Source organism: Garra rufa, chromosome 5, assembly GCF_049309525.1.
Source record: "Garra rufa chromosome 5, GarRuf1.0, whole genome shotgun sequence".
NCBI lineage: Eukaryota > Metazoa > Chordata > Actinopteri > Cypriniformes > Cyprinidae > Garra > Garra rufa.
Window position 1 is genome coordinate 5,173,474 of NC_133365.1, and position 13,630 is coordinate 5,187,103.

A 13,630-nucleotide genomic window follows, 5' to 3' on the forward strand; every position below is an offset into this window, starting at 1 on the left:
AAAAAGGCTTTTGAAAGAATGATTGCATTGCTAAGGTATTCTCACTGTGTAGCACATAGGCTCTTAGTGAACTTTTTATGATTATTTAGGTAAAAAGACCAAACGTGCGCCGTGACGTCATCATCGCATTCAGCTGCGTCCGTCACAAATAAAAGTGAAAGTAAATGTTCACGGGTAATATTTCGCCATTTTAACAGCGCTTCTTCACAATACGCAGCATTTAAGTGTTCAGTCGGAACCTTTAGAACTAATTTACTACATATAACGAATTTAGCTACTTAATAGAAAAGGAAGATTTGTGAATGATGTAATTAAACGATGTTAGTCAAGATCTCGACATTCACAGGTGACTTCCGCATTCATATTTTCCACGAAGCGCGTGAGTTCTTTTATATTTGTTTGATATTTTTAATGTTTAGCCTATAGCAAATGATGATGTGTCGTTGTTTCCTGTTGTATGTGGTTCATTTTAGCATTTGTGTGAACATAAGATTAACATTTGTGTATTTGAGTGAACGCCACCGTCCTGCTTCTGATTCTCTCTCAGGATCCGTTTAAATTTATTATTTGTTTGTCATTTCCACTCAGAGTAAGTGTTAGAGATCAAACTCTGTTCATCTTCATCATGGATCACACACAAACATCCAGAGATGAAGATTTTTCTCCAGGATGCAGGTACTTACAATACATACTACATAAAATTAACCATAATTATATATTAGATGGACATCGCGTTTTAAGTTAGAAAATTTTAATTTTATTTAAAACAATAAGACCATAAAGCCTCCTTATATAGTGTTTTTAATCCTTTATTAAAATGAATATCAATATTAAATCTGAAGAACTCAAAACATAAGGTGATTGTATTAAAACCTTATTTTTATGACTTTTGTATTAACATAGTATAAATGTAAAGATCACAAGTGTTTTAACCATAAACTAATATTGATAGCATACAGTAAGTCAAAGTATTCTCTGTTATAGTTCAGTTGACCAGAAGAGATTAGAACCAGAGCCCAGCTGTGTGTCTATGAAGAGTGACCGGTCTATGGAATTTCCATTAATGTTTAAGAATGAGAAAAGGTTGGTACAAGGTTAAAGTATAACATTTTTGTAGACAATATGATTATCGTAAGAAATATTTTAAATTAAACTGTTATGATGATCCAGCACTACAATTAAAAAATATGAGCAAAAGTCTGTATAATCGAGTAAATCTATCAACAGTGAGTAGATATACGGCACAGAGTACAGAGTTATTTAATTTTTGAATCGTATACAGTTATGACCTTGAACAAGTGCACTTTCAATGAAGTCATAACTGTATTTAAGGTAATGAGAAAAAATCCACCAATATCAGAGTGTTTGTTTCTTTATTCAAGGTCAATCCTGCCATACAGATCAGTTATAACAAAACCCATCTGTAAGAAATATGACCAGACTATGAATCAACCACAGGACAGAACAAATCCTGGTGTCAGGTATTTTTTTTCCCATCACGCATTACTCAAATACTATACTACAAATTAATAACTGGCACATAGTTCATAAACCCTATATGTTCAGTGTCACATAACACAGAAAACAAACAAACAAAAATACATTTTACACTGTACATTTACCTCTGTAACTCATGTAATAATGCTGTATTTTAATATTCCAGCCATGAAATCTTAAACACGTTTAGATCAAATCTGCTGAAGAAGTTTGGTCGTCTGTATGAGGGAACAGCGACGCAGGGAAAGCCAACACTCCTGAATGAGATCTACACAGAGCTCTACATCACAGAGAGTGAGAGTGGAGAGATCAGTAATGAACATGAGGTCAGACAGATTGAGACACAATCCAGGAGAACAGCAACAGAGGACACAGCCATCAAATGCAATCACATCTTTAGACCTTTACCTGGACAAGACAAAGCCATCAGAACTGTGCTGACAAAGGGAGTCGCTGGCATTGGAAAAACAGTCTCTGTGCAGAAGTTCATCCTGGACTGGGCTGAAGGGAAAGAGAATCAGGACGTCCAGCTCATATTTCCACTTCCTTTCAGAGAAATCAACTTGATGAAGGACAAAACACTCAGTCTTTCAGATCTTCTTCACGTCTTTTTCCCTGAAACTAAAGAAATGGAAATATCCAGTGATGAGTATAAAGTGTTGTTCATCTTTGATGGTCTGGATGAGTGTCGTCTGTCTCTGGACTTTCAGAGTAAAGTGAAACTGTGTAATATATCTGAATCAGCCTCAGTGGACGTGCTGCTGATGAACCTCATTGAGGGGAATCTGCTTCCCTCTGCTCTCATCTGGATCACCTCCAGACCAGCAGCAGCTGATCTCATCCCCTCTGAGTGTGTCCATCGAGTGACAGAGGTACGAGGATTCAATGAGCCACAGAAGGAGGAATACTTCAGGAAGAGAATCAGTGATCGGAGTCTGGCCGACACGATCATCTCACACCTGAAGTCATCCAGGAGCCTCTACATCATGTGCCACATCCCAGTGTTCTGCTGGATCTCAGCCGCTGTTCTAGAGAAGATGTTGAGTCGAGCGGAGACTGGAGAGATTCCCAAGACTCTCACTCAAATGTACACACACTTCCTGATCCTTCAGACCAACATCAAACATGAGAAGGACTATGAGAAGAAGCTGACAGATGAAGACATGATCCTCAAACTGGGGAAACTGGCTTTTCAGCAGCTTGTGAAAGGCAACCTGATCTTCTATGAGGGAGACCTGAGAGAGTGTGGCATTGATGTGAAAGAAGCATCAGTGTACTCAGGATTGTGCACTCAGATCTTCAGAGAGGAGTTGGGCTTGTATCAGGGGAAAGTCTTCTGCTTTGTTCATCTGAGCATTCAGGAACATCTAGCAGCTCTATATGTGCACCTCTGCTGTACAAACCACAACAGAAATGTGTTTGACCAAATCACCAAACAGAGTTTTCGGTCTACAATTAGGGACCGGCTTCTATTCATGTTTAAGCACGTTTCATTGTCTGAGCTTCATCAGAGAGCTGTGGATGAGGCTCTACAGAGTAAAAATGGACATCTGGATCTTTTCCTGCGGTTCCTTCTGGGTTTGTCAGTGGAGTCTCATCAGATTCTCCTACAACGAATAATGACACTGAACAGAAGCAGCTCTGACAGCAATGAGAAAACAGTTGAGTACATCAAGGAGAAGATCAGGACCATTGACTCTCCAGAGAAATCCATCAATCTGTTCCACTGTCTGAATGAACTGGGTGATCATTCACTATTGGAGGAAATACAACAGTATCTGAAATCTGGAAGAATAAAGGAAGCCAATCTCTCTTCATCTCAGTGGTCAGCTCTAGTTTTTGTGTTGTTGACATCAGAAAAAGAGCTGAATGATTTTCATCTTGATAAATTTGTTAAAGGAAAAGATGAACATGAAAATATGAAAGTTCTTCAGAAGCTGCTGCCTGTGATTAAAGAATCCAGATCAGTTCAGTAAGTATCACTGAGAACAATCACTTCACTGTTAAAACATTCAGAAAATTAAAGTTAAAAGCTCATAAATGTTCAGTGCTGCAGATGTTGTTCAGTGTTTAGTGGTCAGTATTTTGATGTGTTTTTTATTCAGTGAGACTATAAGCTTTCTCCAGGGATTCAAACATAGAGGTTGTGCAAGAATAATTCAGGTTTACCAGTTACTAAAAATGCTCTTGAACATGGAGATTTAAGTATCTGTCATTTTTAAAGCACTGGCAAATAAGAACAAGCAGAAATCAAAACTAACAAAAAAGTTGAGAAGCAGCTCATATACAGAATAGTTCAAAACTAAAATGTGATGTATCATTTAATATTATATTTAATTTTATATACATGGAATTTTGATAATTTAACATGAAGAAATGCATGTGTATCTGGTTTTTCATCGTGCTATTAAATTTAATTGTATTGAAATGCAAGTTGTTGTTCAGTGCAGCAAGTTGTATGATGGCTTTTTTGAAAGTTGTTTGATAGTGTTTCTCATGTATGATTTTCATCTCTCTACAGGTTGAGTAATTGTGGCGTCACAGATGAAGGTTGTGCTGCTCTGGCTTCAGCTCTGAGATCAAACCCCTCACACCTGAGAGAACTGTATCTGTCATGGAATAAACTACGAGATTCAGTGAAGCTGCTTTCTGACGTCCTACAAAATCCTCACTGTAAACTGGAGATACTATGGTAAAATAATATATGACACACTGTAAAGTATACTGTATGTAAGTGCAAAACAAACTACAATTTCAAAAACAAAATAGCAAATCCTAAAAACTAAGCAAAAATAAAGTCAGAAAATTCAATGACAAGTCAGACAAAATGGAAAAGGGAAGGTATAGAGTGGTGCAGTGCAGGTGTGAAGTCAGAACCCGGAAAAAAAAAAAGACTAATTCATGATTTTTCTGTGGGGTATTATAATAAAGTTAAGTTAAGTTTCCTGGTCCCATCCTTCTCCCTTTTTTACATTACTTTACAGCTCAGTGATGAGTTTATTTTAAAGAAAAATGATATATATATATATACCAAAGACATGCAGCATAGATCAACAGGACATTATAAATTAACGATAATCGTTCCATATCTGTGACCTGAGATTCTCAGAGGTTCTAGACCATCACAAACCTGCAGAGGATAAAGTTGTTTAGAAGATGAATGAATGTTATGATATTATGCATTGTAATGGACTGCAAAACACTGAGGTGCAAATAGTATTTGCCATAAATAGTATCTCACAATCAAAGTGATCTCAGGTTTTACTGTCCTACACACACACACACTGGTTTACATGTTTTATGGGGACATTCCATAGGCGTAATGGTTTTTATACTGTACAAACCGTACTTTCTATCGCCCTAACCCTACCCTACACCTAAACCTAGCCCTCACAGGAGATTGTGCACACTTTTACATCATCAACTCATTGTGCATGATTTATAAGCCTATTTCCTCATGGGGACCTGAGAAATGTCCCCACAAGGTCAAAATCTACTGGTATTCCTATCCTTGTGGGGACATTTGGTCCCCACAACGTGATGAATACCAGGTACACACACACACACACACACACACACACACACACACACACACACACACATACATCACTACTCTGTGCATATTAGTACAGATCTGAATAACAGTAAAACTCTATGGAGTAGAACACTAAATGCTATGAAATAAATGCTATTAAACAACGGGTTCACTGCTAAACTGATCTGATCTGAGAGAGTGAAGAGTGTGTCATTGTTCTTTACAGGTTGAGTAATTGTGGTGTCACAGATGAAGGTTGTGCTGCTTTGGCTTCAGCTCTGAGATCAAACCCCTCACACCTGAGAGACCTGTATTTGTCTGGGAATAAACTAGGAGATTCAGTGAAGATGTTCTCTGCTGTACTGGAGGATCCTCGCTGTAAACTGGAGAAACTGTGGTAAGATTATCTTTCTGATAGACATACACATCGTTGTTGTCAGAAAAAATGTCTGTTAATGTAAATCCTATCACTAAAATTTAGTTCTTAAATTGTACATTAAGACCTTGAATATCTCTATTGAGTTAAACGCATTCCTATTCAGTTTAGCTGCCAGATCACAAGAGTTAATAAATGAGATGCAATGGGGAACACGTGGCTCCTGTGAAACAAATGTCCTTCTGTAGGTGACAATTATAGAAGGAAGTCCTGAAGCACATGACAGTTTCATAAAGCACCATTGAGCATCAACATGCATAAATCTCATTCTATCAGCAGCAGTATGTGGCAATGCTTGTCATTATATCTCCTCTCCTGCTCTGAGACCAGAGTCAATAACAAACTACAGACACTTCAACTACAATTCACATTGTGTCTTTGTTCTCTACAGGTTGAGTGATTGTGGTGTCACAGATGAAGGTTGTGCTGCTCTGGCTTCAGCTCTGAGATCAAACATCTCACACCTGAGACATCTGGATCTGACTAGGAATAAACTAGGAGATTCAGGAGTGAAGTTACTCTCTGATCTGAAGAATTATCCACATTATAAACTGGAGAAATTACATTATTGTGAGTATATTATTGTTTAAATCTTTTAAGTTTAGTAAAAGTTTAATTCTGTGAATACATGAATATTTAATCTCTTCCAGTGTCTCTGTGTGTAAGTGATAAAGAGAGAGTTGTTGATCATTTGCTGTTATTAATCTATGATCAGTTGTTCATTCATATCTCTGGCTGTAATATGAATATACTAATATCTCTGGCTGATGTGATGTGACAGCAGTAATGTCTCATATGTGACTGTCTGTGTGTTTTATTGTAGGACTCTCAGTATTTAGACGTCAGTCCAGTTTCCTCAGGATCAGCTGATGGTGAATAAGGAGCCGCTACAGAGACGTCAGTCACACAATCAACACAGACTGAAGACACAGAGACACACAGCATCACACTGTCACATGTGTTTCTTTAAGCTGTGTGATCATCTGTCTGCTGGGACTCTGATCTTCTGCTGCTACTAAAGCCTATGTTTTTGTGTCAAGCCACATTTATTTATATAGCACTGTAACGGAAAAAAAACGTTACGGGTTGTTTATTGTATTTTGCACTGTTATTTTGTTCATCTTCTATGGGTTTGTCTAAGGGTTGCCTGTAATGCCTCTAGGAGCAGCTTGAGGGCGCTATGGCCTTGAGGTAATCAAAGATAAAGGCTCAGCTACCATAGAGTAAGTAGTTCGTTTGGTAGAGGGAAACATTGTGGTGAACTCGCGCTACCTGTCGGCTCTTTCAAAGTCCGTTGTTGAGAACTCTTGAGTTTACGCTCAACTGTGAGTAAGGAATGTCTTGTCATTTTGATATCGTATTTGTATAAAAGTGTATTGATGTCAGCCATTTTGCTTTCTTTGTAGAAAGGACTTTTTAGTGTCGTACCATCTGTGTGTTCTTTATACGAACGAGATTTGGATACGAAGGGAATAGGAAATCATGTGCGGTTCGCGCAGGTTACAAGGTTATGGCACTTTTAACCAACGCAGCGCTGAAGATGACTCGCCGAACGCTGTTGATCATGGTCTTGTCTCGTACTATGGATAATTGCATTGCGTCGCTCACAAATTTCCTTTGGAAGTGAATCTCAATACTTCATCTTTGTCATTTCATCTCAAAGACTGGACATCAAAGCGATAAGTTCTCATCCTTTCATTGACTCATTTAAGAGACAAAGACTGTTGAAATTGCTAAGAGTTTATTCATGAACTTGTTTTTTTTTTTTGTGGTATGTTATAAGCACTTGTGAGGAAATTAAATTGGGTTTAAAGAGCATTTGTTTTGTGAGGTGTGGTTTATATCAGTACAAGTCAAAAATCTGTTGAACCCCTCAGAGTAACATCCTAAAAAGAGAGCGGTGTTACAGCACTTTATACAATACAGATCATTAATACGCTTAAATCACATTTTTACATGTATAATGCAAAGTAATAAATTCTTCTTACTCCAGTATACTGTCAAAAATGAACATAACAGCTTTAAATTGAGCATTTCTTGTATGACTGTGTGCAGTTAAATTTGTAGAACAAGCCATGCACAGAAAATAAAAAAAATGTGTAACCAACTTTGTTTCTTGTACGTGTGTGGACTGCTGTGTTCACTTTAAACCTGTTTTTGCAATATCAAAACCTTTGAAATGGATTGTCTGTTTTACAAAAAATACAAAAGAAAAAAACATGCAAAAGAAACCAGCCAGTGTAAGGACAGTGTCACAGTTCTCTGTTTGTACTTGGTTTCTCCCATTGTCTTCCCCCGTCATTCTGTGATCTATTGGTTTTGCCCTCGTTTGTCCTGATCCCCGTCACCTGTGTCTAATTATTAGTTAAGCTTTATAAGTCTGTCAAATGTAACTACTTAGCTAATAGATTACCAGTTGCACTGTCCAAATTTCATCAGCAGGTTCTTCTCTCGTGGAAGTTGTGTTATTCCCACAATTTTTCACCACATAAAACTTTCTTATGGAACAACTCGGATATAATGATTAGGAAAAAATCTATTTTTCTCTCTTCGTGGTTTAACAGGAATATAATTGGAGTTTTTTCAATTTTTGATCAATTCGGTAATTTTTTGACTTATGAGCAATTTATGTCCATTTATAATTTTCCCTTACCATTTAAAGAATATAATGCAGTTTTAAAAGCGATTCCTTCTGGTTTAATTCAACTTATAAAATGCCATTTAAGTTATAGTAAGAGTGACACTAAAGAACCTAATTTGTCATTATACGGAATTAGTATTTTTAACAAAAAATGTAATAAGCATATTCGACAAATTCTACAGAAAAAGAAATATAATGTTCCTAGAGGCAAATTTTACTGGGCATCTCTTATTGAGTTAATAGACTGGAAGGAAGCCTGGTTATTACCTCACAAGTACTGCATTTCAAATAAAATAAAAGAAGTTCATTTCAAGATACTTCATAAAATATATCCTGTAAATGATACATTGGCAAAATATATGGATGTTGACAGTTCATGCTCATTTTGTGGGATGGAGGATGAAACACTGATTCATTTATTTTTTCAATGTGTAAAGACTCAAAACTTTTGGAATAGTTTACATTTTTATATAGGTAAACACCTTGATTCTTCCAGTTCCTTTCAGTTAAAGGATATAATTTGTTACTATAAAGGTAAAACTAGTATTTCAGTGAATTACACAGTTAATTATTTGATTTTGATTGGGAAATTTTTTATTCATAAACAAAAATTCTCTAAATCGCAGCCTTCTTTTTCTCATTTCTTAATTGAAATCGATGCTTTCCTCAAATCTCTTAGATTGATTAAAAACAAGAAAAGTGATTAGAATTTTGAAATATTATGAAGATTGTTTTGGTAATACAAGTAATGCATAAAGCTCTTCCTCTGTATGTGTTTGTTATTATTATTTTCTTATCTGTCTGTAAATCTTTATCTCTGTATGTGAAACTTTACGAGATGTTGTTTTGTCCTATTATCATCTTTTCCTGTAAAGGTTTTGTCTGTTTTGTACTTTTTGTATATGTTTGCATAATAAAAAAAAAAAAAAAAAAAAAAAGCTTTATAAGTCTGTCTTTGAGTTTAGTACACTGTTGGTCTTTGTTGTTATTCTCTGTTGTGTGTGGATGTCTCCAAAGTCCCTGATTGTTCCTGACCGGTTTGCTCCTTGGATTTATATTAAAGACTTTATTTGTTTGTAGATCGTGTTGTGTCTTGTCCATCCAGCACAAGCGTGACAGTAACACCGACCAGAACAGTTCACGGCGTTTTCCCCTGCTTTTTCCTTTACGTTTTGTGTTTTTCCAGTGTTTATTTTATTATTTATATATTTTTTTTCCATTATGGATATCATTATGTCTTTGAGTTTAGTACACTGTCGGTCTTTGTTGTTCTCTGTGTGTGGATGTCTCAAGTTCCTGATTGTTCCTGGCCGGTTTGCTCCTTGGATTTATATTAAAGATTTAATTTGTTTTTAGACCGTGTTGCGTCTCGTCCATCCAGCACAAGCGTGACAGACAGTGGGCTTCGCTTGTGATACCAACCTGAGTATAAATCTGCCTTTTCCTGGTCCCATCCTTCTCCCTCTTTTACATTACAGCTCAGTGATGAGATATTTATATATATATATTAAAAAATGGAAATAATGTGTGTGACCTAATAGTATAAATATAGGTAACTTTTAATAGTATGAATATAGTCAATCATTTGAAATAAATCCAAAATAAAACACCTCTGTCATACTAGTTGCCCATGAAATGGATTCATTGTGGATTAAAATATTTGAGTTATTCCACAGAATTCATTTGTGGGGAGAAAAGTTGTGCACAAAACACAAAGCTTGGGTGAAATTGCATTTTAAAAGAACATCAAAGCCTCCTAATCTACAACATACGGCTTTGGGGAGGGAGTACCAATCTGTCATTGCTGCAAAGGTATTTTTTAACCAACCAATTCTTAAGGAGCCCACTAATTTCATAAAATCTTAATCTTTCAGTCCAGCCTCAAAAAAAAAAAAAAAAAACTTTGTGGGATCTATTCTTCCAATTCTACAACATGTTATTATCACAAATAAAATTACTAAAAAAAAATCAATGTAAAACCTAACAAATGTCATAACTAACACTTAATTGTAAAGATCTAATAATCTGTATTATTTGCATTCCTTTGTTACCTTTGCTACTTAATATCTAAACTAAAAAGTGTTCTTTTTCTTAGTTAAGTTTTTTTTTAAATCAATCACTTTGTATGTTTTTTAGGTAAGTAAGGTTAGCTAATTAGACTTTACATTGAGGGATAAACACAATGGGACAACCCCACTGCTTTAGATATGAGAACTCCACCATTAATTGACAGATCTCTTCATAGTCATGAATTTAAGATGGTTCTAGTTTTGTTATTTTAGGTGAAAATTTTACTTCTTGAAATAGTAGTTTAAACTTTGAATAGTTCAAACTTTGATAAGTTCAAATATAACACTGAGGGTTCAGAAATTTGACTTTGGCCTTTAAGAAATAAAGCAATATCATTGGCTAGTTAGATATTTTTAATTGTTTAGCATAGAAACACCTTTTAACGTTTAGTAGTTTTTAGAGTTAAACTGAAAATGCTAACATTTGTGTTCTAAAGAGTCAAATGCTTCATAAAAAACTGAATCGATATTCTCTGAATACTAGTCAGTTATATTGAGGACTAATTTTATATCGTAACTAATGGGCCTGTTTGTCACTAAATGTTGCTTTAATGTGTTTTTATGGCTACTCTTTTTAAGGCATCATTTTGATTCTATTTGCATTCTGCATCGTTCTCCAAAGGACAACAAAATGTAACACTTTTGTAGTGATTCTAAAAAAGTTATATTTGAACATTTCTGAAAAAATATTACATTTACATTTACATTTATTCATTTAGCCGACGCTTTTATCCAAAGCGACTTACAATTGGGAATACAACAAGTGATTCATCCTAAGGAGGCAGATCAACATAGGAAGTGTTCAAAAATACCATATATCAGGCGTTGTTAGAAGAGTGCAGGCTAGAAGGAGAAGATCAAGAAAGAGAGGAAAAACAGGCTAGAAGGGAGGATTTTTTTTTTTTTTTTTTTTTTTTTTTTTTTTTTTTTATTGAGTCAGATAGTGTCGAAAAAGATGGGTTTTCAGCAGTCGTTTGAAAGCTGTTAAGGAGTCTGCATTCCGGATAGGGGTGGGAAGATCATTCCACCAGGCAGGAACGTTGAACGAGAATGTTCTGGACAGTGATTTAATACCTCTCTGTGGTGGTACAATGAGGCGTCTTTCACTAGAGGATCTCAGTCTTCTGGAAGGAGTGTAGATGTGTAGTAGTGAATGGAGGTAGGCAGGTGATGATCCGGTGGCTGTCCTATAGGCCAGCATCAGTGTCTTGAATTTGATGCGTGCTGTAACCGGTAGCCAGTGCAGGGATATGAAGAGAGGTGTGACATGGGCCTTTTTGGGCTCGTTGAAGACCAGTCGTGCTGCTGCATTCTGAATCATTTGTAGAGGCTTGATTGTACATGCTGGAAGACCAGCTAAAAGAGCATTGCAGTAGTCCAGCCTGGAAATGACCAGGGCCTGGACGAGGAGTTGTGTAGCATGCTCTGTTAGGAAGGGCCTGATCTTTCTGATGTTGTACAATGCAAACCTGCAAGATCGAGCGGTCTTAGCAATGTGATCTTTGAAAGTCAGTTGGTTGTCAAAGATAACACCCAGATTTCTGGCTGAAGTTGATGGGGTAATTGTTGATGAACCTAGCTGGATGGAGAAGTCATGCTGTAGAGATGGAGTGGCAGGAAAGATAAGGAGTTCCGTCTTTGCTAGGTTGAGCTGTAGATGGTGTTCCTTCATCCATGCAGAGATATCCGCCAGGCAACCTGAGATCCGTGCAGCTACCGATGGATCGTCTGGTTTGAAAGAAAGATAGAGCTGTGTGTCATCAGCATAGCAATGGTAGGAGAAGCCATGTGCCTGTATGATGGGGCCCAGAGATGTAGTGTATATGGAGAAGAGGAGAGGTCCAAGAACTGAACCCTGAGGAACCCCAGTGACCAGTTGATGAGTTTTGGATACCTCGCCTCCCCAGGCCACTCTGAAAGACCTACCAGAGAGGTAGGATTTGAACCAGCGAAGTGAAGTCCCTGTAATACCCAGCATTGAGAGGATGGACAGGAGGATCTGGTGATTCACAGTGTCAAAAGCTGCAGATAGGTCCAGCAAGATGAGTACCGATGATTTGGACTCAGCTTTTGCCGTCCGCAAGGCTTCAGTGACAGACAGTAGCGCAGTCTCAGTTGAATGGCCGCTTCTGAACCCTGATTGGTTAGAGTCCAGTAGATTGTTCTGTGAGAGGAATAAGGATAGCTGGTTGAAAACAGCCCGTTCCAGTGTTTTTGCTATGAATGGAAGGAGGGAGACAGGTCTGTAGTTGTCTATGAGTGAAGAGTTAAGTGTAGGTTTTTTGAGCAGTGGGGTTACCCGGGCCTGCTTAAATGAAGTAGGAAAAGTGCCTGTGAGAAGAGATGTGTTGATGATGTGTGTGAGCGCCGGTAGGATTGTAGGGGAGATTGCTTGGAGAAGGTGTGAGGGGACAGGATCTAGAGGACATGTCGTCGGATGGCTGGAGAGGAAAAGTTTGGTTACTTCTGCCTCCGAGCAAGGACAGAAGGAGAAGTGGGGTGTTCCAGCCGTGATTGTGGTCAACTTTAGTTCCTGTATGTGTGGAGCTGAGAACTTATTATTGATCGATGTAGTTTTGTCTGTAAAAAATGTGGCGAAATCATCAGCTGTTATAGAAGTTGTGGGAGGTGGTGGAGGGGGACAAAGCAGTGTATTAAATGTTTTGAAAAGGTTGCGTGCGTCCGGGGAATTGTTGATCCTGTTGTGGAAGTATGAAGATTTGGCTGTATGTACTTGGGTAGCGAAAGATGAGAGCATAGACCGATACTTACTGAGGTCGGATGGATCCTTAGATTTGTGCCATTTTCTCTCAGCTGCCCTAAGTTTGGAACGATGCTCACGAAGAACATCGGATAACCAAGGGGTTGTTGGAGCAGATCGTGCTGGCCTGGAGGAGAGAGGGCATATAGCATCTAGACAGGAGGTGAGAGTGGAGCATAAGGTGTCAGTTGCTGCATTAGTGTCCAGGGATGAGAAGTGAGTAGGAGAGGGAAGGGAGGAGGATACTAAAGAAGAAAGATGGGAGTGTGAGAGAGAGCGTAGGTTTCTTCTAAAAGTAACAGGTAGAGGGGTTGGGAGTGCACAAGTAGCAAGATGTAGGTCAAATGTAATGAAGAAGTGGTCAGAGATGTGTAGGGGTTTGACCACAATGTTGTCTGAAATACAATTTCGCATGTAAATGAGATCAAGTTGGTTGCCAGATTTATGAGTGCATGTAGTGATAACACGTTGTAGATCAAATGAAGCTAGAAGTGAATTGAAGTCAGCAGCATAGGGTTTGTCAAGGTGAATGTTGAGGTCCCCGAAGACTAGAAGTGGGCTGCCATCCTCTGGAAACGAGGACAGCAGCCCATCCAGCTCTTCTAAGAAGATGCCAAGTTGAGTAGGAGGGCGGTAGATTACCACAATGTGGAGTTCGATAGGAGATGTTACAGTGATTGTATGAGATTCA

At 37.7% G+C, this 13,630-nt stretch overlaps 1 protein-coding gene across 1 annotated transcript; it reads left to right on the plus strand.

Annotated features, from left to right (window-relative positions):
- Window positions 1-205: 205 nt before the first annotated feature.
- Window positions 206-7,680, plus strand: LOC141335577 (NACHT, LRR and PYD domains-containing protein 3-like). Its single transcript, XM_073841083.1, has 9 exons — window positions 206-379; window positions 589-675; window positions 985-1,083; window positions 1,383-1,481; window positions 1,664-3,469; window positions 4,019-4,189; window positions 5,259-5,429; window positions 5,860-6,038; window positions 6,292-7,680. Coding segments are annotated over exons 2-9 (2,577 nt in total). The 5' UTR covers window positions 206-379; window positions 589-625; the 3' UTR covers window positions 6,294-7,680.
- The last annotated feature ends 5,950 nt before the right edge of the window (window positions 7,681-13,630 follow it).

Bases quoted from the DNA above. Each gene is read 5' to 3' on its own strand.
- LOC141335577 (XM_073841083.1), top strand. From the start codon at position 626: ATGGATCACACACAAACATCCAGAGATGAAGATTTTTCTCCAGGATGC. The intron at 676-984 runs GTACTTACAATA...TCTCTGTTATAG, and splicing joins GATTTTTCTCCAGGATGCAG to TTCAGTTGACCAGAAGAGAT. The intron at 1,084-1,382 runs GTTGGTACAAGG...TCTTTATTCAAG, and splicing joins ATGTTTAAGAATGAGAAAAG to GTCAATCCTGCCATACAGAT.